This window comes from Lonchura striata, chromosome 3, assembly GCF_046129695.1.
Source record: "Lonchura striata isolate bLonStr1 chromosome 3, bLonStr1.mat, whole genome shotgun sequence".
Taxonomy (NCBI): domain Eukaryota; kingdom Metazoa; phylum Chordata; class Aves; order Passeriformes; family Estrildidae; genus Lonchura; species Lonchura striata.
In genome coordinates, this window is record NC_134605.1 from 3,493,273 (window position 1) to 3,518,554 (window position 25,282).

The window sequence follows — 25,282 nt, forward strand, 5'->3', positions numbered from 1 at the left end:
CAGCTTACAGCATCCCTAATGCCAAAGCTTTCTAAAAGGAGTTTTATGCAGCTGCTCACCAGCCTGGCTCTTAAAGAATGAGTGTTTGCCTCTGACAGTGTGGTGGTAATTACTGCTCTTAGCAGAATCTAGGTAAGATGGACTTAGAACACATTCAGAATACAACTTGATACTTACTGGAAAATAAAAGGAAACTTCTCTTTTTTCACAGATATGAATGCACACCAGTAGAACTGCTGGTGCAAAAGCAAGCTGCTGCCAATGTTGGTGTTGGATAATCCTAGAGAGGATTGTTTCATACCCAGTCTGAGCTACAGAATGCAATATCTTGGAGTGATGGCTTTAATTTCCCACTAGAGGAATAGGGATATAGCGGGATCAGGGAAGGAAAGAGCAGAGATGCATCCACAAAGACAAGAGAAGAGAGTGTGTGGCTGGGCTTTATTGTGAATATCAGTTGCATAAAATCCATGTCATAGATCATTTTCTAATTTAGGCAAAGTCAGTCTGCACCAGGCGCCTTTCATATCTTCTAGTAACCACTGAAAAATTTAAGAACAAAAAGAACTGCTTTTCAGGAGCAGCACTGAAATCTTGCTGGCAGACAGACTTTGCAGTGAGGCATCTGAGAGCAAGTTCCCGTGTCAGGTTCCCGTCTGTCACCCCATCATTAGGGCAGCCCAAGGCACATGGCTTTTCTGGTTTTGAAGCATCAACCCTCAGAGAGGAGGGTTTTTGGTTTTTTTGCAGCAGTTCTCAGCTGCAAAGCATTTAATCTCTTTTTTTGGGTGGCTCTGCTTCTTGTGTAAGACCCTGCTGGCTTCAAAAAAATGAATAAATAAAATTAATTTTGCCTATTGGTTACAGTCACTAGATACAAAGAAGCAGAACATTGCATAGGTCAGCCATTGATCCCATACAAATAAAATGTTACTTTGATTAAATATTGTAGACTTTCAGCTAGCACACAACAATGCAAGACATTATTCTTGTAATCAAAACACATGATAAAGATGGTCATTTAGAAGGAACAATAGCCTGAGGTTATTTTCTGGAGGAGTTAATTTTAAGCTCTGGTTTGACAGGCTACTGAATGCAAAAGGAATGGAAAGTGTGGTCTCATTTGCTCAAATTCTGGGCCTAATTCAAAAATTCACAAGGTCTGAAGCCTTGCTCTGCAGAGTTTACTAGAGGTAACTTGGCATAATGCACGCATATCTTTAGAAGAATTTCGTTGTTTCTTTCTTTAGGTGTATAGCTTCAGGACCCTACCTCAAAAATTCTCTTTTGTGATCAAATATTTATCTCCATTACAACCAAATAATTAAATAGGATTTTCAGTTTAAAGACTTTTTTATTTTTCCCTTTCCTTTTTAGATAGTTCAGAGTATCAGAAAATAAGGAGGTATGCTTATCATCATTTAGTAAGTTTAGAAAATGGGGCAGCATATAGTTTGAGCTCCAGTTTAGCTCCACATCCTAATGTGTTTTGCTGTCAGGATAGAATAAATTTCCCAACATATTCCTACAAACCAAGTTTTGAAATTGTGTACCTTCACTGCAATCTCCATAATGGCTCTGCACATACAGATGTGGGCAGATGAATAAAAGGAGTGGTCACCCAAGGACACTGGGTTGAATCCCCTTTCCTGAGCAAGAGCACCAGTCATCCTCCAGCATGGGATTTCACCAGAGGAAGCAGAGGGTGATGTTTGTCAAGTTGTTTGGAGGTGTTTGCCAAGCCCACTCCAGCAGATGACACACTGTCACAACTACCAGCCTAGGGATGCATGCTAAATTCAATCCTCTTGTTCTTTCTAAATAAATTTTGACAGGATTTGTTCTGACATGTGCTCTGGAGAAGAGATTGGTTTCCTTCACTAGTCAGGTCTGTTTTGATCCTTTTCAGAATGGTCATTCACTTTCCAAAGACTCACACTGATAGACTACCTGTAAATCATAGCCCTTGCTGCCTTTTTTCTTTTGCTTCCCCGCCAGCCTACAATTCAGTTTTCATTAGAGCTGCCTAAAGCCAATAAATATAAGCTTTTACCATTTAGACATTGTAAGAAATAAGAAGTCCTGTGGATTTTAAACAAATTATAGGCAGAATAAAATTGTAATTTGGGATGTAGACTGATTTAAGAAGTTTATTCAATTGATGCGGCATAATAGTAATTCAGTATAATGTGCTCATGCCATTAGACTTGCACAGAAAAATGCTCCAAACAGCTATAATGAATAGTTTGGGTTTTGAAAACCCAAGAGAGCAGTTTCACCTGGAATCATAACTGGCATCTCTCAGAGTGCTTGCACATTAAGAAAATACAAAAAGGTATATGAATTTGAGTAAATTTCAGTACCACCTTGGGTAAAATTAAATTTTAGTGTCACTCAAGCACTTCTGGAGGCGTAGAGGTAAAATCTGCTTTACCTGTACAACTCTGGTGGAATCTAACTCTGATTCAAGGAATCTGCATTATGATGTACATGAAAAACATAGAGACTTTCCCAAGAGGCTAAAAATCTAAGTCCTGGTAATTTTAAGTGCAATTGAGCTGCTTAAAGAAGCTTGAGTCTTACCTGCTTAGTTCCAAAGTCATTTAGGTACCTCTAAACATGCCCAAAGGAGTGTTGTAAGGAGGGTGTCTGTGCATGTAAGAAGTGTTGGGGCATCACTTCAGTAGCTTCTGTGGCTCACCAGATAGGGTGGCCTGCACTCTGCTGCTAGAGGAATGGAGAAAAACACATTAGCAGCATCAATAGGGGCATCACTTTGCTGCCCTGGGCTCTGGCTCCTACTGAAGTTCAAACGTGTCCAGCACAGCAGCAGTCAGTGATGGTGTACCTTCATTTGCACCATGACAGCCTCCATTCCCCATCAAACTTCTGCACAAGCCATAGGGGTTATTAAAGGGTGAATGGGTCTTAATGGTCATTCCCTGGCTCCTGAGCTAATGGATCATCTTATGTGTGGGAATCTCAGAGTCTCAGTTGATAGGGAATTGCTTATGATGTATTGTAGTGGTGGCAATTGGTACCTGCTGTTGTCCAGGACTGTGTAAAATGTACAACACTAATTGATAAATCTTGTGGACTTTCCCAAGAATGAAGAGAGATCTGAAAATGCTGGGGACATCCCCAAAGCCCCAGGATGGCACTTTGCAGCCAAATGCACGGTTCAAAGGACAAAGGGAAAGGCGGTGTCAGTCGTCCTCCCACGCCCATCCCCGCTCTGCTTTGCTCACCAGCAGCTGGAGGTCTGACAGGTATTCTCCAGACCAAGGGCTAGAGCTCATGGAGGGACCTCACATCCCTTGTGGCAAGAGATGACAGGGCAGGCAAGGCAAGGCTTGTTTGGGTGAGCTTGGATGACTTGCGGTCCTCTCTCTTTGGTCAGGTGCCATTGGTGAGCTGGGACAGCTTGGACTGGAGTGGGGCTGCCCCTCTCAGTGGCAGCAGGTGGATGCCTGTGGAGTTTACCCCAAGGCAGCTCAAAAATGGCTAATTCTCTGAGCCAAGGGGAAAAAAAAAATGAAAAGAGAAAGAGAACCCAAAAAGCGAAGGGAAACCTTTACCTGAACAAAATCCAGGTAGCCCTCAAAGCAAATACCACATGGCAAAAGATCTGGAAGCTGTCTGAAGTGACAGTTTTAAAAGCATTCATGATCATAACCCCTCCACAAACAGAGTTCTCATTTGTGGGGTACAGTAACAATTTTGTGGAGGCTGCAGATAGATCTGGAATACAATAACGTTATGGATTACCTCAGGACAGAGCTACATTACATTTTTGGTAGGAGCTTTCAATCACATCTCCTCCCATAGAGATTGTTAGCTAACAGTTTCAGTCTAACAAGATAAGAATTTGATGGTGTCATAGTCAAATTTTCAAGATACTTGCTAGTAAATTTTTTCCAAAAGTGACTTAGCACAATATGCCCTACTTGCATTATTTTTGTTAAGGGAAACTCACAATGTGGAATTTGTTTTAGATGAAAATTGGTGTGGGTGTTGGAGTTGTACATAGACTTTCAAGACATGCAAACACAGGGTAAGGTGATACTGATTGGGATGTTCTTAGACTATTTATTTATTTATTTATTTATTTATTTATTTATTTATTTTATTTGCTGACTACTAGGCATTACCTGTCAAAAGCCTTGCTTCTGTTTAGACCTAATCAAAGTGAGCAGGAAGGGTTTGATTAAAATAAGCCAATCCTTTATTCTTGGTTTGTGTTCATCCAGCCATGAGGCTAATTGATTCCTACCAACCTGAAGCAAATCACTTCTCCCTCTATTAATATGATGTTGATGCCTTAAGACCCTATAAATGAAACAACACACACTCTTGAGTTAATATTAGTAGAGGAGGTAATATAAAGCTTGGTCTTTATTGGAGGCCTCCAGGGGCGGGCATGGAAAATGTCCACAAAAGCCCACCCCCCATAGGGTGAATACCATTTTTACAAGTTTAGCAAATTAGCATAATTGATAAAAATCACCAATTAGGAGCACAAGTGGTAATGCAATTCTCCCTGCTGAGATGTAAACTGAACTAGTTTATAAAAAATATGTCCCAAAAAGTCATTTCTTGGACTTGGTTCCTAAGGAGAACCAAGGCAGGATGGGAGCTTTGGAATGCGTTTTGCTTTCTGCCTATTAGGGCAGGGAAACGTACTGGGAAAAGTAGCTGTCAATGCAATAATAGGCTACAAAGCTACAAATAAATGTGTAAAAATACAGAGAATATATTAAAGAAAGAAGGCAAAAAATCAGCCAGCATCAATGTGACTATTGCCGTGGTGATTTGCCATTTTCAAACGTGTGGCTCTGTCTTTATTCTCCTAAAACATGCATAGACAAATTGTCTGCAACTTGAGCAAGGTCTCTGGCACCAGGAACAGTCACATTCTGGAGGCAGTTGTCAAATTTGCATAAAAGGTTCCTCAAGGAGCCTTTGCAGAGCTTTGACAGTGTCTAATTTTGCAGGGCTTTTTGTAAGGAGAGCCCAGCCATCTGGGTCTTTCAGCAGAAGATAATGGGCCAGGTGATCCCATCATAATTACTGACATTTTCTCTCCAAGTTTTTCACAGACAGAAGATCCTTCAGGCAGCAGGTAGTCTCCCAGGCAGTAAGTCTTTTCCCCACAAAAACACACACAGAAAAATCACAACTGCACAGAGTGACCTAAGGATATGTGCAGGAGATAAATGTGTTCAGATCCACAGGTGACATTAGGTACTTCCTGAAGGGCCTGAGATATCACTTCTGATATTGAATATCACAAGCTGTTCTGCTCACCTACTTTACTCAAATCTGCTTTATAATATCTTGCAATATATGTCAAGGTGCTAGGGGAAAGAATTGAAGCTCTGTGTTTTCTTTATTAGAAAAAGGAAAAGCTCACAAAAGACCAAAATGTTTCTGAGCAAGTTATATCTGGTGAGTGGAGAATTGATCTGAATCTGGAATTGGTGGAGGTGAAGGTATTAGTTGTAATGTGGTATGGTCCCACATCATTTTGGATTGCTGTCCTCCAAAGCAATGGTACCTCATATTCTATAGTCTTGCTATCTGAAAATTCTTTTCCTGCTTGCTCAAATTTAATAAATCCAGAAATGGACTTGAAACTACTTGGAGACCTATCAGAGCATTAAGGCAGCCATTACTCAGTCCTAATTCCCCAGTGGGACTCCAGCAGGGACTTTGGAGCTGCAGGCTGGAACAGCAGACCCAGCAGACCCAGGGTGGCAAAGAAAATGCAGCAAAAATCCTGAAGCAGTGGCAGGAGCTGCAGGTCTGGATAAACATGGGGTGTTGATCAAGTGTAGCACAAAAAAAAAACCCAAAACAGTGACAGAAAATAGTGGGGCTGAGCAGTGGCAGCCAGGCTCCTGTGAACAGCCAGAAGACCCTTGAGATGGGGAAGGGGGTCAGGGTTCCATGTAGGTCTTGAAAGGGTGGTATTATTTCACAGAAAAGGAACTGTTGTCTAAAAATGTCCCCAAAGCCTTGTAAGATTTATCTTATTAAACTTTTCAGCTCTGGCATATATTAGCAGGTGGTATTTCTAATACCAATTTTAAAATGTATCTTCCAAAAGTATTTTAAGCACTGATTTTTTTTTAGGGGTCCCATGTTTTCCCTGAGACACCCAAGCTAAGAGACTGCAGCCAACTGCACACCTTCCCCCCTCCTCCCCATTGTGGCCACATCTTTTGTTTCTCTTAATTATTGTCATTCCCATCTTTTAGGCTGCAAGTGGAAGAAAAATTCCCTGAGCCTTAGGTACGCCCAGAGGGAAGGGGAGATGGTTTGAGTGGAAGACATAAGGGAGAATCTTAAGAGTGGTGAGCTGAATTGTGACCTGCCAGGCCAGGCTATGCTTGCAGACTGTAAGAGGAGCCTGCTGGCATCACTGCCTTCAAAGCACCTCAGTTTGGACAGCTTGAATACACCTAGGCATGTAATGTTGAGATATTTTGCATAAGAAAAATTCCCCTTGGAGCTCAGTTTGTAAATGAATTACGTTGTGGCTAATGGTTGTCCTTGTCTTCCATACCTGACCCAGATAATCCAGTCCTGGTTGGTGATTGAGGTGTAGTGCATATCTTGGATGAAGCAGAGCTGGCTTAGCTTGCAGCTCTTTCCTATGAGTTCCCATCTTCTACATTCCAATCTTAACTTACCTCCCTATACACTGTCTTAATTCTTCTTTGCCATTAAAAAAAATGCCCCAAAAAAGGGGAAAAAAAAAAAACCCACAAGGAAGAAGCAGATCCAATGAAAAGTTTGAATCTGATTTTTCTTGGAAACTTGTATGTTTTCTTGCTGCATTCTGTATAAAACATGTCCCTAGACAGGGCTTTTCACCAACCTGAAGTCTCTGTGGGACACCACCACTTGTCAGTGCCATTTCTGCCCAGCTTTATTTTTGCCAGTAGGATGTAGTTAGAAACAACAGCTGGCATTTCTGCAGTTTTTGGTATTTTGAAAAACCACCTTGGAAGTATTTTTTTTTTTCTTTTCAACACATCAATTGAAATGTCCAAAATAGAGAAAATGGGTTAATTTGCAGAAGGATCTCAAAATGTTGATTTTCCTTTGCATGTGCCCAACAATATCTTTTTAGGACATAAATGCAGGAGGTCATGCCCTCTCATTTCTGCATTCCAGCAGGCTCCCTTTCCATGCCTTGTCTTTTAAACAGATCCTTGTTTTTGTGATCACAGATTAGAAGCATGTGCCTGTCTGCTTGCTTTGGGGCAGAGTCTTTCTTGGGAGGAGCTGACTGTGCAAAATACCTAATTACAACATAATGTGTTTTTAGGCTGAGGGGATATGCTTCAATCTGTCTGGCTTTGGGGGTTTTTTGGTAATCGGATTTGTATCCTATAGAAAGAGCTGTGATACCTGTGCATGCTTTGCTTGTGGATAATTCAAATCAAGATCTGATTTAAAGCCTGCAGCACTTAACACTTGTCAGTGGAATAATTATGTGATTGGTGCAGGGAGGAACTAGCATCTATATTAAAGGGAGAGAGAAGCCTATGTTAGAAATTAAATGAGCAAGTTAATTAGTCCTGCCTCTGTCATCAGTGATCATCTGTGACCTTGTGGTAAAGCTTTTGACTGTCCAATTGACATGTAGGTCTTGAAAGGGTGGTTTTGTTTCACAGAACTGTCTAAAAAAGTCCCCAAAGCCTTGTAAGATTTCCTATTAAACTTTTTGGCGCTTTCAGCTTTGGCATATATTAGCAGGCGGCATTTCTAATACCAATTTTAAAATATGTCTTCCAAAGTATTTTAAGCACTGATTTTTTTTTTTTTTTTTTAGGAAATTGCTAGAAATAGCAGTATGAAAACAAAAGCTCAAAGTGTTTTTACTTTCTGAAAGTACCAGAGTTGATGAGTTTTTAAACACACCAAATTTTTAATGAAAAAATCCAATTCTTGCTCAGCTCTGCTATTGGTCTCTGAGGCTATCACTGTTAGTAGTGGATTAGGAGAACAATGTCACTGAACTGAATTACTCTTTAATATGCCACAATTGAAAGTATGATAAGAAGACTTTCACATTTCAGAAAGCTTTTTGATTGTAGTAACTTTAATAACTTTAAATTAAGTTATGGCTTTACATTAAAATGTATAAAATTATGAAGTTCCCACATCACAAAGTAGTGCAAAAATTATTAGAATTACTTTGTTGGGCTGATGAATTGAGCACAAGATGAGCACTGGCCTATTGCTAAAAAGGTGAACCCTATTAAAATGATTTTTAATAAGCTTTTTAAATGTTTTCCATTTTGCTATTCACATAATTAAAAGGGAGAGAAAACTACTTAGACTAGGTAAAGGAAGAAAAGCCTTTGGGCTTCATACCACTTTCTCCAGTTTAGTTTCATTTGCAGAGTTAAAAATTGCCAGTACAGCTGTCATAAATTTCAAGTTAGCAGGCTTGAACTTCAGAGAGGGCAAACACCACTGCTTTTCCTGTCTTAGATATGAGTTTTTAACCTGGCTTTCTGTCCTTGTTTTGTACATGCAGAGTATTTCCATTCTCTAAGCTGCTGTTCCTGAGAGTGTTTAGCCAGAAGAACCAACGTGAGGGGTGTGTGAGCTGCCCATTTTACATCTCTGTTACAGTGCCAGGTGTTGTGCCCCCACATCAAGCCATTTACAAATGTATCATCAGGATATTTTCCAGCAAACCAGCAGCATAGCAGGTCAGATGCTATTAGTGAAATGAAACTCCAAAGTGCATTTGGAAGAACACTGATTACCAGGCTAAACAACCCAGAACAAACGGCCAGAGTCTAACAAACAAAAATGAGTAATAAAATGAAGCGTGTTGGAATATTTTGGCAGTTAACTAGTTTTTTCTTTCCTAGATAATCATACAAACCTAGTAGCTATTACACAGTGATTTACATGCCAGGGACAATGTTGCTATCAGTAGGAAATCACATCATTAATATGTATAAAATTTGGACCTGTGAAGGTATCCTGAGCTTGACAGTCTCTGCTAAGAAATTGTTTTTCGAGGACACAGCAAAAGAGTTCTAGAAACAACAGAGTTATGACAAAATAGACAGTAAATAGACAAAAATTGTATCTGCTGCTGGAACTGGATTCTAATACAAAAGATATGAAAACAGCTCTGCTCCTGTCCACTGAGTGCCAGCAGAGGAGATCCTTTCATCAGCCTTGCTCCTACTCCAGCTGCTTGTAGTGGTTTCCTGGGCTGTAACAAAGTCCATGCTGAATCTCTTCTGCATCTCTAAGGAACTTTTTGTCATTTCTGGCACTTGGTGTTGATGTGCTCCTGCCCCTCTCCCAGCTTGCTGTGACTCTCCTTGTCACATCTGAATTTGGGAAGCATCTTTCTGTACATTGCAAGGACCAGTCTTCTTTTTCTCACTTTCTTCCACTTTGCTGTCCATTGCAGCTGACAGGACAGCACAGCCTTCCCCTGTAGTGCCCTGCCACAACTCTTTGATCAATGCTTATGGTGTGAGCACTTCTGCCATCAGTCACTTTGCTCACTACAGGGGAACTCTCCCAGTCGGTGTCTTTGGGCAGAGCAGCCCGTGTTTCCATGAAGCAGCAGCTTCTTTGTGTCAAGGGCACAGCAGCTCTGGGCTGTATTCACATGCCAGCATTGCAAACAGGGTAAATGCAGATCTGGGTTTTATAAAACAGCTAATTTGTTCAGAGGTGGTTGTTGAAGAGCTCATAATGTCAAGCCATATGGCAGGAAACCTTCATACAAAATTAATTCCATCATTATCTGTTACTATCTGCTTGTTGCCATTTTCCCAAGGATCTTTTTTGTCTTCAAAGAATCTATGATATTCACTCATCAACTCTGGAGCACAGATGTGGAAAAGAAGTGTACCTGCTGTTCCTCATGTGTCACATAAGTGTGTGCTTAGAGCAGAGGGATTTTTTACTTTGCCATTAGAGCTATCATGCCAAAACAATGAGTAATGGCTTTAAAGAAAAAGCATCACAGTCAATTATCTGGCCATACATACCAAGGTGAATGCAGTAAATCTTTTGATGTGTCCAGTGAGATATTTTGGTACCTTTGGGCCTTTGGTAGTCATAAACTAGAATTATTGCAGTAACTTCTCAGCACAGTGCTAAAATGCTAACAGAATGCTATGCTTTACATTTGATTTTCTACCATATTCATCCTTCAGGAATTACTGGTTTGGGACTTTTTGTAAAGAAGCCTCCTTTGAGAACTAATTATGAAAAATATTTCTCTGTTTCTCACTTTAAATTACCTCTTAGTCTATTGCAGTTCATTTTGAAGGCATTATTGTAATGAATTTTTTTTATGAACATTAATACAACCTGTGGCAGATCTGAATGAAATTGAAAGTTTCACTGTTTCTGCCAAGAGAATAGTTTTTGTCTCAGCTGCTTTTTGTTTTGTTTGCTTTTTTTGTTTGTTCTCTTTCTTTGTGTAATATTGAAACAGCTGTTTTCTTAAAAACATTGTTATAGTTTGGAGGAATTATTCTTGAGAAATGAGTGAATAATTAGGACAGTTTCCTGAAAAAAACACTTCTATGATCCCAGAACTGCTGCATTCAAATAACTAAATGTTGTGTTCTTCAGAGAAGAATGTGCTTCTCTGGCTTGTAAATATATATCCCATGGAATTGAAGACCAACAAATGATTTGAAAGTTATCTCTTCCTGTGGTCAGTCTGTAGGACAGAAAAGGAGTTTATCCCTGTGCTTCAGATGAGATTTCTCTTGCAGGTGTTTGGGTGACACTGGATACATTTGTAGTATCTATCTGATCAAACATTTTACCTAGTGTTTTGTTGAGAAGTTCAAAACTTATAAGTTATTAAGTCACACATACCTGGCAAGTTGCATCTGAATGAACCCACATATAATGGAGGCTTTTTCAGGTTTGTGAAAACTAACTGTGTCAATGTACATCCCCCAGTTTCTCTAGGTACATATATGAATATTAACTTATGCGAAGGGAAGGAAATGTCTCCCATGTGCTTCTCATTAGTAAGACCTAAAAAAAAAAAACAACAGGAAATTTTGAGGGCAACTTAATGAAAAGATACTGGTAGGTTCTGACATAATATGGAATTCGTGCAAATCTTCCTGCAGATAGCTGTCATCAAAGCAAACCCCAATCAATGCAAGGATTGTGGAAGCTTTATTGGGGAAAGATTTATAAAATCCTTTTGTGTCCGTATGTGGTGAATATCCTGCAGCATGGATCTGAGGTTTGCACCTGCTGTGTTTGGTAGTGCTAGACAATAGTATTAGCATGTCATGGTTACATGACTGCAGAATAAACTAGGAAGCATCATGCAACCACAGAATAAAAAAGTTGTCAAGCTGGGCATAAGAAGGAAGTGTAAATACTTATTTTCTGCTTTTCCTGAGCTTAATACAGGCATTTCAGTAGACTGTTTTATAAATGTTGATGGTTATTGAAAGGACTGCTCACATCCCATGGAAATATTTTTTGGGGTTTTTTTTGCTGTTTGTTTAATTTTTCAAAGTGGTTGTAATAAATGTGATCAAGTAAACCTTATGACATTTTATATTTCATTCCACAGAAATACCTCAGGAGCTTTTTCTCTGCAATGCTGAAATCTCCATCATCTCCACTGAGCATTGATAAAGTGGGGCTGACGTTGTCAAAATACACCATCTGTGAATTCTCACCCTTCTTCAGGAAAGGCGTTTTTGACTACAGCAGCCATGGGACCAGCTAAGTTTTGGGCCAGGATCCTTATGCTGGAGGAGTATATGTTGGAGTGGTGCCTTCACTTTTGTGCAAGAGGAATGAGGGAAAGAAATAAAAAAGTGTCTCCTCCATACCTGGAAAGTTGCATCCAAAGAGAGCCAATTGGAGGCAGCCCCCACACTGAGCTGTGTCCTTTACCAGCTCCCACGTCAGTGCCTGCATCCTCCTGGCATGGGCTGTACAGACATTTCTGTGTAGGTTGGTCTGTTAATCTGTGCAAAGATTCTGCCTCTCGTAATGAGTTTGGATCCCCTCCTTGGCAGCAGTGCTTCCTCCCCATTTGCTCAGATAATTTGTTCTGGCCATTGGAGAGCATCTCATGTTCACCATGGTGGTGTGTTGTGCTGACAGAGGAGGTTTCTGAGCAGCCTTTTGGTTTCTGTCCAAGCTGCTCCTTAAAGAACACTTCCTCTTTTGTTGCTTTATAGCATAGTTTCATGTTTAAGGTAATGATCATATCCCACTGTTGTTTCATTTTCTTTCCCTTCTAGATACACTGAGTATTGACTGTATAATTGTATAGTTTTTCTCAGAAGAATTAAAGGGCCTGGGTAACTTGAATGCTTACAAAAATATATGCAGCAGAAAGAATATAATTAAACCCTGTCAGAGTCCTCCACGCTTGGTTGTTTGGAGGCTGAACAAATAATTTGCCATTAATAAAGAAGCAAAGGAAGCAATAGTTACCAAATAACATGGTCAACATCTTTTCAGATTTCATAATCATTCAGACTGTAAATGGAAAGTCTGCACTGTACAGAGCTCATAGCTATGCATAAAGCTGGTGCAAAGTGTTATATATTGTTTTTTAAATAGCTTGTTCACAATATTGTAAAACCTGAGGTTTATTTGCATCAGTTAAAATTTACAGGATTTAAATAATAGTACTTTAAAATGACTCAGGACTTATTCAGACTTGCACATGTATATACAGGTAGAACTCATTTTATATTGCTGCAGATTCAAAAATATGTCTACACTGTGACTGGAATTGAGTATGTACATGTTAATGTATAATTGGTTGTATAAAAATCAGAATTGAATTACTTCCATTTATTAAAAGTGCATAATGAAAGGTAAGTTTTGTGTGTCATTTGTCCAGAGCGTGAAGCATTTTTTCTGAGTTGACATCACTGACCACTGGTGGGTTGTGGTAATCAAACTCTTTCATGTCATTGAAAGTTATTATGAAAACCTAAAGTAATAACACTGGTGGCATTTTTATTTCATGACCTAAATTATAGGAACAGCAGTGTTTTACACATTGATAGTCCTGAGGGAACTGGCCAAGGAGGTGTTTAAGGCACTATTCACCATATTTAAGAAGCGATGGCACTCTGGGAAAGTTCCCCCTGACTGAAGAAAGGGAAACCTTCATTTTTAAAATGGGAAAAGAAGAAGACCCAAGGAACCACAGGCCAGTAAGTCTTCCATCAGTGCCTGGCAAGATTATGGATCAGGTCCTTTTGGAAACTGTGCAAGGCTCATGGTAAATAATGTGGTGATTAGTGACTGCCAATATGCCTTCACTAAAGACAAATCACGCCTGACAAATTTGGTGGCCTGGGAAGAGCTTCTAGAACACCTTCCTATACCTACAGGGAGCCTGCAGGAAGGCTGGAGAGAGACAAGGGCATGAAGGAATAGTGGGATTGGCCTTAAGCTGGTTTTATTAGATATTGGGAAGAAATTCCTGACTATAAGGGTGGTGAGCACAGGCACACGTTGCACAGAGAGGCTCTGGGCAGCCCCTTCCCTGGAGGTGCTCAAGGCCAGGCTGGATGGGGTTGTGAGAAACCTGATGAGAAGCATGAGGAAAGTGTCATTGCCTGTGGCAGGGGCATTGGAATTAGAGGACTTTTAAGGTCTTTTCCAAACCAGGCCTTTCTATGATTCTATGTTAGATGTATAAAGATAAATGGGTTCCATTACTAAGCATAGCCTGCCACAATAAGCATCTTTAATTAAAATTTTAAAAGAAATAGAAAAAAATAGAATGGATAAATTCAATTTTGAGAGTATTTTTATAATTTTAATTCATTTAAGGGAAAACAAAAGTTAGGGTAAAATTTATAGGCCCTGTTGTTAGCAGGGTAGGATTTATTGCCTTTGTATACGTCTGGCTTTATCTGACTCTAACTGACTTGGGTATCTTAATGCCTTTGATTGGGAAGGTAAGCATTCCAATCAAACCTGTTGACTCCCAAACTGGTTTTTTTCACTGGGACCTGGACATTCCTGGATTTCTGCATGCACTGGAGCATTAATTGCCCGTGCTTGATCACTGGAAGGGATCTGACCTTGTGATCCCAGTGCCTTTTTTACACCTCTCCAGGCTCTCCCAGGGCCCTCCGTGCACATTTCATCCTCCTCACCACAAGGCTGTGTCTTCCCTTCCTTCTTCACTCTGCCTTTTGGCTTTGCTTGTGTTTCCCAGGTCAGAAAGTGGAGCTTGGTGCTTGCTGGGTCCCTGTGGTGAGCTGAGTAACTGGAGTTTGGTGTTGCAGCAGGTTGATGGAAGACTGGTAAGTGCATGTGGTTGTCTTGCTCTGATGCCTATAAAAGTGCTTCAGAGGCAGGAATTAGGGATGATAAATAAATGGCTCTGAATCTCACTCCAAAGCCAATGGTTATTCTGTTTCTCCTTCTCCCTTGGCCTGTTCCCCTTCCTACTTCATTGCAATGAAGTATGATAAAGAATTAATGTCTCAGAGTCTTTAGAAAAATTAATTTGTGTAACTGTAGAGCATTATTTCCTGTGTGCCACTTCTGTGAAAGGATGTAGCACGCCAAAAAACAGTAAACTGCCTTTTCTGCACTGCTAAACCCATTTCCTGCAGTTGTCTTTCCTGCAAAACTACCAGTGTGCCAAGCAGAAATCCATTGCACCACATGGTGAATGCTGGTTATGAAAAGGCAAAAGCAAGCAGGACTCCAGGAGGTATTTTCTGTCACTTTGGATTTGGAGACCCTTTTTAAGAAAAACTCAGCGTGATAAAGAGTTAAGTCAAGTGAAAAATTTTAATATTCTTTTTTTTTCACTTGAATTTAAAAGAAGACTTGTACTGTATTCCTGTCAACAGTACAAATTGATTCAGGACCAGATGTTCCAGTGGTGTAAGCTTGCCTATAAGATGTTTAATTTATGTTGTCTAGTTTATCTGACCTGCAGTGCTGAATGTGTACCTTGCAAATAACAAAGGTCTGTTAATCACTCTATTTACAATGTCATCAAGTTAAAAGCTACAGAGCTGCAAATGCAAGCAGGAGATTAGGACCACAAGCCCTGGCTACCAGTTTTTCCCACCTTCTTACCTATCTTTCACTGGTATCCAGGGTTTAATCAATGATAGCAAGCTCAGGCTAAGCTAAGAGGCATCTTTGAATAATTACATCAGTAAAAAATAGGATGGCTGTTTATAACCTACAGTCTTTAAACTCAGACTTCATGAGAAGTTTTCAATAGTAGCTGAAATGCATATAGCTAGCCATTTTAAAGATGTTCCAATTGCATTTCTCTGTAGATGTTCTCAAGCTCTAAAATTGTCCATTAATTTTATTTTCAACATACTGACACTTTCAAACAACATTGTGAAAGTTATTTTCAAGCCTGGTATGGGTGGTGGTTTGTTTTTTTTTTTCCAAGTGCCTAAGTAATTGAGAAATGTCCTTAAGTAAAATCTAACTTATGTATCAGTCCTATATATATTTCAGACAAAGTGTGTGTTTAAGTACTTTACTATAATGGGGCCATCACACTTATCCATGCAACTGAAATCATGCCTCCATTAAAGTCACCAAACTGCTTGGTTCATATCTTTGCTGAGCCTACAGCAGTTTTTCAATAGGATTGTTCTAAAAAAGGCTAAAAAGTACACTGGAGATGGTGCTTGGCTTTTTTCTTTCCTGCCTAACATGATTAAATGCAAAAAAACTTTGAGGAAAGCCTTGTTGTTAGTCTTGTCCCTGCTCTCCTTTAACTGGAAGTGCTTTTCCCCTCAATATGCTGCTGCTCATAGGCAAGATTTTGAGCAGCCCTCAAAGCCCTGCTGATAAATGACTCCTGGAAATCTCCTCGCTCCTCTAGGTGGAAATTAGAAATAGGTTTGTATTAGACTGTGATAGAGCTTGAAATTTTATATACTCCCAGCTCACCAAAGCCCCAGAATTGGAAAAAAAATAAATTATTTTTAACGTGCAAGTTTCTTATGTCCATCCTTGGGTTTATTTTCTCTGTGTTTCATTAGATTCTGGAAAAAAAAAAAATATGTTTGATATGCTAAAGAGCAAAAACTTTCTGGCTTCCACCCTCAAAATGGGAAATAGAAGATATTCCTTTGCAGGACAGGCTTCATGAGCAACTAGGATCAATTCAGTTGTACAGACCCCAAACCAGTTAAAGGCTTAAAGTCTGATAAAGATATATTTTCTTGGCAAAGCTGTAAAGTGAATTTTTTTAATACACTGCATCCCACCACTTTTTCAAATTGTTGTTTTATTATTTTAAGAGACTGCTTTGTTATTATTGGTAGCAGACCAGAATGCTGCTGTAGATATACCTTTTTATTCCTAATACAGTGAAAACAAAATTGTTTAGAAACAAAAATATCATCAAATATAATCAGTTAAGGTTGGAAAAGGCCTTTAGGATCATCAAGTCCAACCATTACCCCAGAGCTGCTGTGTCACCAATAAACCATGTCCCCAGGTGCCACCCACACCTTATTTGAACATTTCAAAGGCTTGTTATTGTACAATTTCCCTGGGCTTCCTGTCCCAATGCCAGACTACCCTTTCACCAAAGAAATATTTATTAATATCTAATCTAGACCTCCTCTGTTGCAACTTGAGAAAGAAGCAGGTAGGGAAAGTGAACTGTGACCTGAAAATTAATTTTGTGGGAAACTTCCTTATGCCACCTGTTTAGTGCAGTTAAATCCATAAATGAGTTTATCCAACTGGCTGAAAACACCTGATCACAAACAGTACTGTTCTTTCATCTTTTTGAAATTGAGTTTTAGAAGGAATGTGTTGGGAAACCATATTAAGGGTGAACAGTAATGTTTGACAAAATGTAGGCAGGATTTAGTCTCATGTTTTGCAGTGTGTAACAAGTCTTAGAAGCAAAAATGCAAGTGGCAGCATGGGAAACCCTGCGTCTTTTTCCTTCTATGCAACTTTGTTTTCTTTATAAATACTGACAATTTTCTCCAGAATTATGCTGACATTGGAGCATGTAGCACAGCTTTTGCTCTCACACAGAGTTTTGGCAGTACTTTGGTGGTTGTTTTTTGAAACTGGTCTCAGAAAAAGAAATAGGTCTAAGAGAAAAGTTTACAGACTTTTTCAAAGTCCTCAGTTTCTTTTGCTAGCTTCTTCTATATTCTCATGACAGTTTTGTCCGGGTGGCTTGTTCTTGTTTTTTGTAAGTTTTCAATTACTTCCAGTCTGTAGTCTTATTTTACAGATGGTTTATAAGAATGTGCTGGGAAGAGTTGAAGAGAAAGCAAATCCTTTATTATATGACAAATGGTAGTTATCTTCTGATAACTTATTCTGATCTCCTGTTTTTCTGTTTCCTTAAAGGCATGGATCAGAGATCATCAACTGAAACCACATTTAATTGTGTTCTGCAAAAATTGGTGTCCTTGATTTTTGATATTGGGAATTACAAGAGAAATCAGAATCTCAAAAATGAGCGAGTGAAAATTGTTAATGGTGTTGTCGTTGTTCTGCCTGGGAAATCAGTGTGTTTTCAGGACTTCTGCATCGTGCTTGGTTTTTTCCCAAATTGGAACACCTTGGAGATGTAAGGGTTGCAAATTACTCCTTTCCATGGTGAGGAGTAGTATGCTGATAATATAATAGGTGCAAAATGAATCCACTGATAATGAGAGCTTCAAGAATTGTTCTATGGAAACTAATGACTTCTTTTTTCTCATTGAGTTCAAGAGAAGGAGGCAGTGCTCTACTGCTGAAAAAACAAGCCATGGCACATTTTCATCCATAGCCACCTCCAGTTCTCATTATTTGAGTAGCTGAGCGACGGGAGAAGAGTGCTGGACAACACAGAGGCAGCAGAGCTCTCTGAAAGATTAGAATAAGAGAATGTGAACAATTAAATACACATCTCAGTCTGTCCAGTGTTCAGATCTCTCCTGTTCTGAGCTTGGGAGTGTTCATTAATGCAATGTAGATAAAAGAATATGCCAGTTCTGGGAAGCAAGAGCTTCCAGGAGGTGCAGCAGACACCCTCTGGGCTCCAGCACAGAAAGGCTGCAGTGTGTACAGGAGCAAAGTGTAAAATCAGAACCTTGGACAAGCTTCCAAGCTGCCTGAGCGTATCGATTGTGGCACCTGCTTGCATCAGCAGGTGCTCGGGTTTATGTGCCCAGATGAAGTTACCTCTTAACATATTAATTATGTGCCAGACTCTGGCTGTATCTATTGTGTGAGTAGTTCTTGGTGTTGTTAGGAGAGGCAATGGAGAATGGAAGTACGCAAAAAAATTGGCAAGGAAATAAAAGAAAAACAACCCCAGACCAAACAAACAAAACAAACCCAAGTGATTGTTTGAAAAAAAAAAAAAAAAAAAGGTATCACAAACTTCTTAGTCTGTATTAACATTTGCATAACATTATTTAATGAATGGACAGAGAATTGCTCAAATTTGTCAAGTCTATCAGCAAATTGAGAGCATCTCTCAGCACAGCTCATTTCATATGCAAGGGGATTTCACTACCCCTGTTCTTTTGTAGTGGTGGAACAGGGTTATATGGAATTGGGACCCTGCTGGGTGTATTGGCAGCATGCATTTCCTTCTGTGTGAATTAAATCAAGGGTGGGATTTAAAAGTCAATATTGAGTAATCTGGCCTTTAAAAGCACGATGAGATTTTACAAGGCAAATTTTGACCTGTTTATTAGCACTCATCTGGGATCCTGCACACTGCAGGACAAAAGCCACATAATAATTTTCACTATACCATTTTGAAGATTCTTGAATTACCTTTGACAAGGCTGCTAAATGAGATTGCCTTGATGATACTCTGGAAAATCAGTGACAACAGGACTTTCTGGGGTTAAATGATTTATTATCCAGGCATGAATACTTGGGCTGTGGTTATTAAGGCTGCACAGAGCTCTCTGCTAGAAATTTCTTGGTATCTGTTCTGGTTTAAAGGACCAGGTGTCTGCCAGGGAAGGTGGGAAGCTCCCTTGGAATGGAAAATGTGATCCCCTTCCCTCCAAGTTATTATAACTTTGAAATTACGAGGCTTTCATGTTACCGTGTTCTTTTGCAAGTTTTAAAGTTCTTCTAAGTTCTTGCTTGCCCATCACTTGGTGAGTGCTGCCCAGCAAATTCCCAAGCAGTGGCTCCTGAGCAGCTTTTCCCCAGTTTTATGTTGGACCATGTGGTCTGGAAAATCCTGTCCCAGCACTTGTGCCCCTCCCAGCCTCTTCCACAGTGGTGTGCTTTGAGAAGCAGAAAAGTCCTTGCCTTAGTGTAAGCACTGCTTAGCATCAGCTAAATGGTGTATTACCAATGTTTTCTTGTCCTAAATCCAAAGCACAGCACTGTACCAACCTGTAGGAAGAAAAGTAGCTCTACCCCAGCCAAAACCAGGACAAGATACATTGAACTAAAAATAAGTTACTTGTTTTATGAGCCTTTGATTTCTTTGTACTTTGGCCAATAATCACTATTCAGCTTTTCTTCCCTTGGCAGATCTCCATTCAAAAGAAATTAGTGGTGGCAGGATGGTAGAGGCAAAAGGGGACCAAGAAAGGCACCCCAAGAGCCAAGTGTTAACAACCCCTCCCCAGCTTATCCTGCTTGATTAAACTGAGGACTCACTGCTAACTTCCTACCACTTCCCACAAGTCATGGTGAAGGAGCTGCTCTGTGTTTTCTCTGCAGGTTACAGTGATGTTCCATTCCTCAGGTTCCTTTGTTCAAGCCCTTTTAAAAGTAAATCACTTTTCAGTTGCATCTGTTTTGATTGAATGCATGTGTAATTTTGATCCCTTTTCACTGCCTTGTGCAATTTTACTGTTCCCTTACATATTGCAGAGATGTGCAATATGTGGGGGAAAAAAAATGAACCTGGAATATCCATGTTTTTTTGTGTTTCCTCTCTCTTCCTCCTGCTTTATGATGTGAACCCCCTGTTTTCACCTTCACACAGAAATAGACCTTCAGGGACAATTTTATACTGGTTGGTCTCCAGGTAACCTAAAGCTGTGATTCCCTTATTATTAAACCTAAGCTTGTAACTGAAACTGAACTCTCGTCCCTTTTCAAACCCCTTGGTGCAAAACATCAAGGGTTTTCCAACTCCATCAAGTGGAACTCACTGAAGCTGGGAATGTATTGACACAGCAAGGGGTTAAATCTGCAGCTAATGCTTTAGATTATGTTGATTTACTAACCCCATTACCATTACTAACCCCATTATAAAAATGACCAAGAACTGATGTTGTTAGGTCTCTTAGTCAGGGACAGACTTGAGAGAAAACCAAACAAATTCACAGCTCCGAAAAGGAAAAAGAATAAAGTGGAAACCAGCAGAACAGTATGCCATGCTAACAGGCCATAGGCCAAATCCAAGTGCTAATTATGAAAAACTCAGCAGCCAGCCTGGCTGTGTGATGTGCATAGGTGGGGCCAGCTCAGGTGAGGGCACAGCTCAGTTCCAGGGGGCCGTTCCAGGACACAGGAGTGCTGAAAGGCTCCAAGGCATCCCCCTGCCCCTGCTCCCAGCGTGGGAGCTGTTGACAGATGGTTTGCATGTTGGAGAAATCAAAGCCAGGATTTCTGCAGCCGCGTGGGTACCCCAGAGAGCCCCTCCTTGCCAGCCATTAGCTCAGGTAACACAAACAAGGCCAGGAAAAGCAGAAAAAACAGAAAAAACAAACTTCCCTCCTGGCTCTGTTGCCAAATGCTCCTTTACTGCGTGGCATGGAAGAAGAGTCCTGGCCAGATGGTGAGGAGGACCCCAAGGGTGCAGGCAGCCCTGGACAAGTGCTGCCCATCTCTTCTCCCAGCTCTGCACTGGAATTTGACTCTTTTCCTGCACTGCTCCAATAAGGACTGGGCACACAGCATCATTTTCTGGCTACACAGACCACACATTAATTTGAAAAGAAAACTCTGGATGTGGTTTAGCACAAGGAGATGGAAAGTGCAGAGAATCTGGCAGTGAGTTTGGATTTGCAGAGGATGGTAAATCTTTGGGCATCCAGGTTTTTGGAGGGATGGGCTCAAAAAATATTTATATGTATTGTCTCTTGTTCAGTGAAACAGATTACAATTCTAGGGTCTGTAAGGCTGGTGACTGGTGGTCTTGCCTTATGTTGTTTTCCTCTTAATCTTGCCTGGTTTTGCTTCTACAGAAATGCCTTGACAAGGCACTGCAGCAATTTTCCCAGCAGATATGATAGTCCATCTCTGGAGGCTTTAGAAGATATTTGCTCAAAGAGGGAGCATTTTCTGTACCACCCATTCTGTTAAAGTACTAAATTAGGATATCAGTTATTACATCTTACTGCACAAATTACCATTTATATGTAATTGTAAGTCTGTCTCTACTGAGCAACCATTTTTATGGTGATGATCTTAGTATTTACATTAAAATTGCAGAACACAAGGTAAATTGTGTATTCTAACCTAAAATTTTTGACAGAAATTTACACATGCACAATAGCTTATTTTTTCTTCTTAAGCAACAGCAATCATAAGTAATGTGCAGAAACATTCATAACCACAGTCTTGCATGAAAGCTCCATTTTTCCCTCAGTAACCTGCTGTAATTACAGTGTACATCAATTCTGCCATAGGTATATGCACGAGATTTTGTTTTTCCTTTATCCTCATACAATTTTAATGACTATCCCTGCTTAGAATACAGCATTTTAAATTAAAAAATTAAAAATTTAGAAGAAGTTTGTTTCCCTGACAACAGTGACAGCAACATTTAATACCCCTCTGTGTGATTTGTAGACAAATATATACAGTTGCTGATACTAGTGAGATAACGTGCCCGGGGCTAATTGTGCCATTACAAATATTTGAAGCCTGAGCTTGATAATATAGGTCATGGTACTTAAATATGTATGAACTGAACTAATTTGACTTTCTTGCTGCTTGCCAGCATATTGACAGAACCTTTGGTAACGGAGCTACATGATGGTCACAAAGCAGCTGAACTGTGCTGGGCACAGCTGATCACATATTGATCAGGCACTGTGGAGCTTTGTGTTTATTTGGATTTGTGGTGGCAGCCCAAAGGAAGAGGCTCACATGGGATCATGGGGCTTGTGAAGCAGATCCTGCTGTCTTCCTTCAGGCTGTCTTCTCCTGGGTTCTAGTTGTGGGACACCCCAGAGGTATGTAACAGAGCTTTGCCTAAGTAAGCCCTGCATAAGGATGGCAGCCCCGATTCTGACTGAGCAGTCTCCAGGATTGGTCCTGGCAGGAACTGCGTGGGTCTGGGTTTTGCTCAGAACCATGAACAGGACTGTCCTGTGGTTGTGCCTGTAGTTTGGGGCTCTGCAGAGCAGCCACAAAGTCATGTTTTGGTCATCCCATGATGGTAAGGCTGGTCTGGATGTGACCAGAGACAGGGTCCCCTCAGAGTAGCTGACAAGGGCCTTCTGGACTTTTTGCATTCCACATTATTGATTTATTAAGACAGAAGAGATGAGGGAAAATGCCAAGCTGTTTGGTATAATCATTGTGTCTTGCCCTGTGGCTATATGAGAAATCATTTAAGCTCCCTGTATGCAAAGTTGTTCTGCTTACGGTGATCCCAAATGCTCAGTTTTGTCCTGTCAAGCATCAGGCTCAGTGAAAGAAAAGTGAAATAAAACCCTTTATGCTCATCAATGAGCATTATTTTTAAGCTCAGGACTCCTGGTTTAGCCAGTAAAGAGCTTTGGCCAAACTCAGAGGTGCTTTGCCTCTCAAAGCAGATTGCAGTTAGAGGTGAGGAAAGCTGATTCCTTGGCTCTGCTCCTCTGATCTCCAGGCAGAGCTTTGCTGGTGAAAAATTCCTTCAGCATTTGACTCAGGGCGGTCTCTTGGGCTGCTGGCAAATGAACACTTGCAGCATTGCTGAGTGCCAGGTTTGGGTATGGACAGAGTGAAATGTTTAAATGTTTCATTTCTCATCTCCACTTCTCATATTCTTTCATCACTAATGAGGCAGGTGCTGTGTCAGAACTCAAAATGTCCCTCAGACATTTTTAGATGTTCCAGGCCCAGGTCAGAAGCATTTGAGACCCTGGCAGGCAGCTGGAAACAGCTGTGATTTTGGGTTTGAGCCATGGAATGATTTACCAGCCTTGCAGGAAGAACAAGAAGCCGCAAAAGTTTAGATGTTATAGTGGAAGTAGTCACAAAGTAGAGGGAAGAATTTTTGAGTGTTGTACAGGGGGGTTTTAATACTTGTACAGGGGGGTTTTGGTTTTGTACATGGGGGTCAGAAGTTTTAAAATGGAGGGATTTGGGCCTGCCCTGTCCTCCCTCTTTCTTCTTCCTTACCTCCATGTTCTTGGTGATGTTGGCACTCACAGATTGGTTTAGAGTAGAAAGGCACCATTTAATATAGGTAATAGGCATTGGGGAAAACTGTAACCATGTAGCATGTAATGTACCATGTAAAAGATAGAAAAGCACCATTTAATATAGGTAATAGGCACTGGGGGAAAACTGTAAACATGTAACATGTAATGTACCATATAAAAGAGAGCAGCAGCCCTGGAGGGGAGAGAAGAAGCAGTCGGGGTCAGAGAGGATGTCAGGGTGTGTGTGTGCCTCTGCCTGAGCTCTGAGCAAACCACAGCAGCCCAAGAAGAAAATCTTTTAGATAACTTGCAATAAACTGCCTTGAGACCAAACAACAGAGACTGCTGAGCTTTTCTTTGGAAGCACGGGTTGGAGGAGAGACTTTTCCACCACACGGAGCCACCCCTGACCTAGAGGTGATTTCTGGCAATGCTGAACTCAGTGAAAATTTACAGGTGGTGAAGCTAAGGCTAATCCCAACCCCAGTGTCATAAAACCTCAGAGGCAGAACTGTGGTGCTCTCCCTTTTGGATTGGCACCAGTGCATCATCCCTAAGGCTGTGTCACCTGATGGCTGCAGCAGCACAGCATACATGAATTTTCTTGGAGGCTTTGGTAGATGGAGTTGTTTGTTGTCATTGCATCAGCGAAATCTTAAACAGGATTGTTGAAGCTGGCTTCAATCCTCAGCATGTGCCTGCTGCTGGACCTTGGGTGAAGGCAGCAGTGCTACAGCATTTTATAGAGTGTGAGGCACTCAGCACAAGCTGTGGGGAAATACAATCATGAAAGTGGCATATTTTAGGGGGATGGAATTTCAGCAGCACAGAACACTGCTCCTGCAGGGCTCTTAGCTGGGAAATGGGCTGCCACAAGTCACCTAATAAAGCTCGGGGCAACATGCTGTGATGAATCATGTTGGAAAGCAGGAGAAGCAGACATAAAGGGAGAACATGTAATGAGAAAGAAAAAGCTTGAAAATCTAAGCCTCGTGGTTCAGATCACATTAAAAGGATTATTTAGATGTGAGTAACGGGGTTGGAAAGTCTATATCTAATGGGACAAAACGTGCTGTCCTATTACAGCAAGTTCTGCTTAAAACTTTTTAGATTTAACAGGCTGAAATAATGTTACACATAGCCAGTCTTGGTCCATGCCAGTAATTAATTTGAGTGCAATTAATCTGAGGGAAGATGACATCTTTTGTCAGCAACAGGTAATCCTTCCCAGCAAAGGTAAAGCTGAGCAAGCGGTTGAAAGGGAAATCATTAACAACATTCTTCTTCTCCTGCAATTTGTCTTCACATCCTATTACTTCCCTGGATGGATGAGCTAAACACAGAGAATAACTAAACAAAAAAAAGCCCTTTTGAGCTTCTGCAACTGGTCTTTCTGGTTGAAAGGAAGGCTTTCCTTGGTATATGTTGATATTTCTTAAGTGAGATGCTTTGATGGTCCCTTAGGGATTTAGCTTGTCTCAAATGGATGTGGAAATTAAAGGAAATATTCAACGTCTAAGGCAATTATATTGGCTGAAGAAAGATTCGTTGCAAGTGTCTTTGCTCAGATGTAACACATTTAGATATATTTATGTCTGTGACTTCTTTGCTGGAGTCTGTCAGGAATATGAGCCCCTTTTGGGTACCACGGGAGGCAGCATTAGACAGTTTTCCATGGCTCAGCCATCCAGTGCTACCAAAGACTGTCTGGGGAGCTCTGCAGTAATGTCAATTAGCCATAAAAGTTCTGCAAACAAGCATTCTGCCACCTCCTTATGCATCCCCTGCTGCCCACAGTGACACAGCAATGTCCAGAGCTAAAAACCTGTGTTGGAGCATCGCTGTCTTTTGCAGCTCCTCTGGTGAGCTAAGTGGTGTTTTCCTGGACATAGTCTCAAATGGAGGTTGGGTTGTCA

The 25,282-nt window shown here is 40.6% G+C and overlaps 1 protein-coding gene across 3 annotated transcripts in view; it reads left to right on the forward strand.

The window, feature by feature from the left end:
• Nucleotides 1–12,874, forward strand: part of KIF16B (kinesin family member 16B) — a 137,866-nt gene extending 124,992 nt beyond the window's left edge. For all 3 annotated transcript variants that reach the window (XM_031504221.2, XM_077781849.1, XM_077781850.1), the window contains one exon: nucleotides 11,609–12,874. In XM_031504221.2, the coding sequence (XP_031360081.2) occupies nucleotides 11,609–11,767 (159 nt within the window). In that variant the 3' untranslated portion in view covers nucleotides 11,768–12,874. The remainder of the gene's footprint in view (nucleotides 1–11,608) is intronic.
• The last annotated feature ends 12,408 nt before the right edge of the window (nucleotides 12,875–25,282 follow it).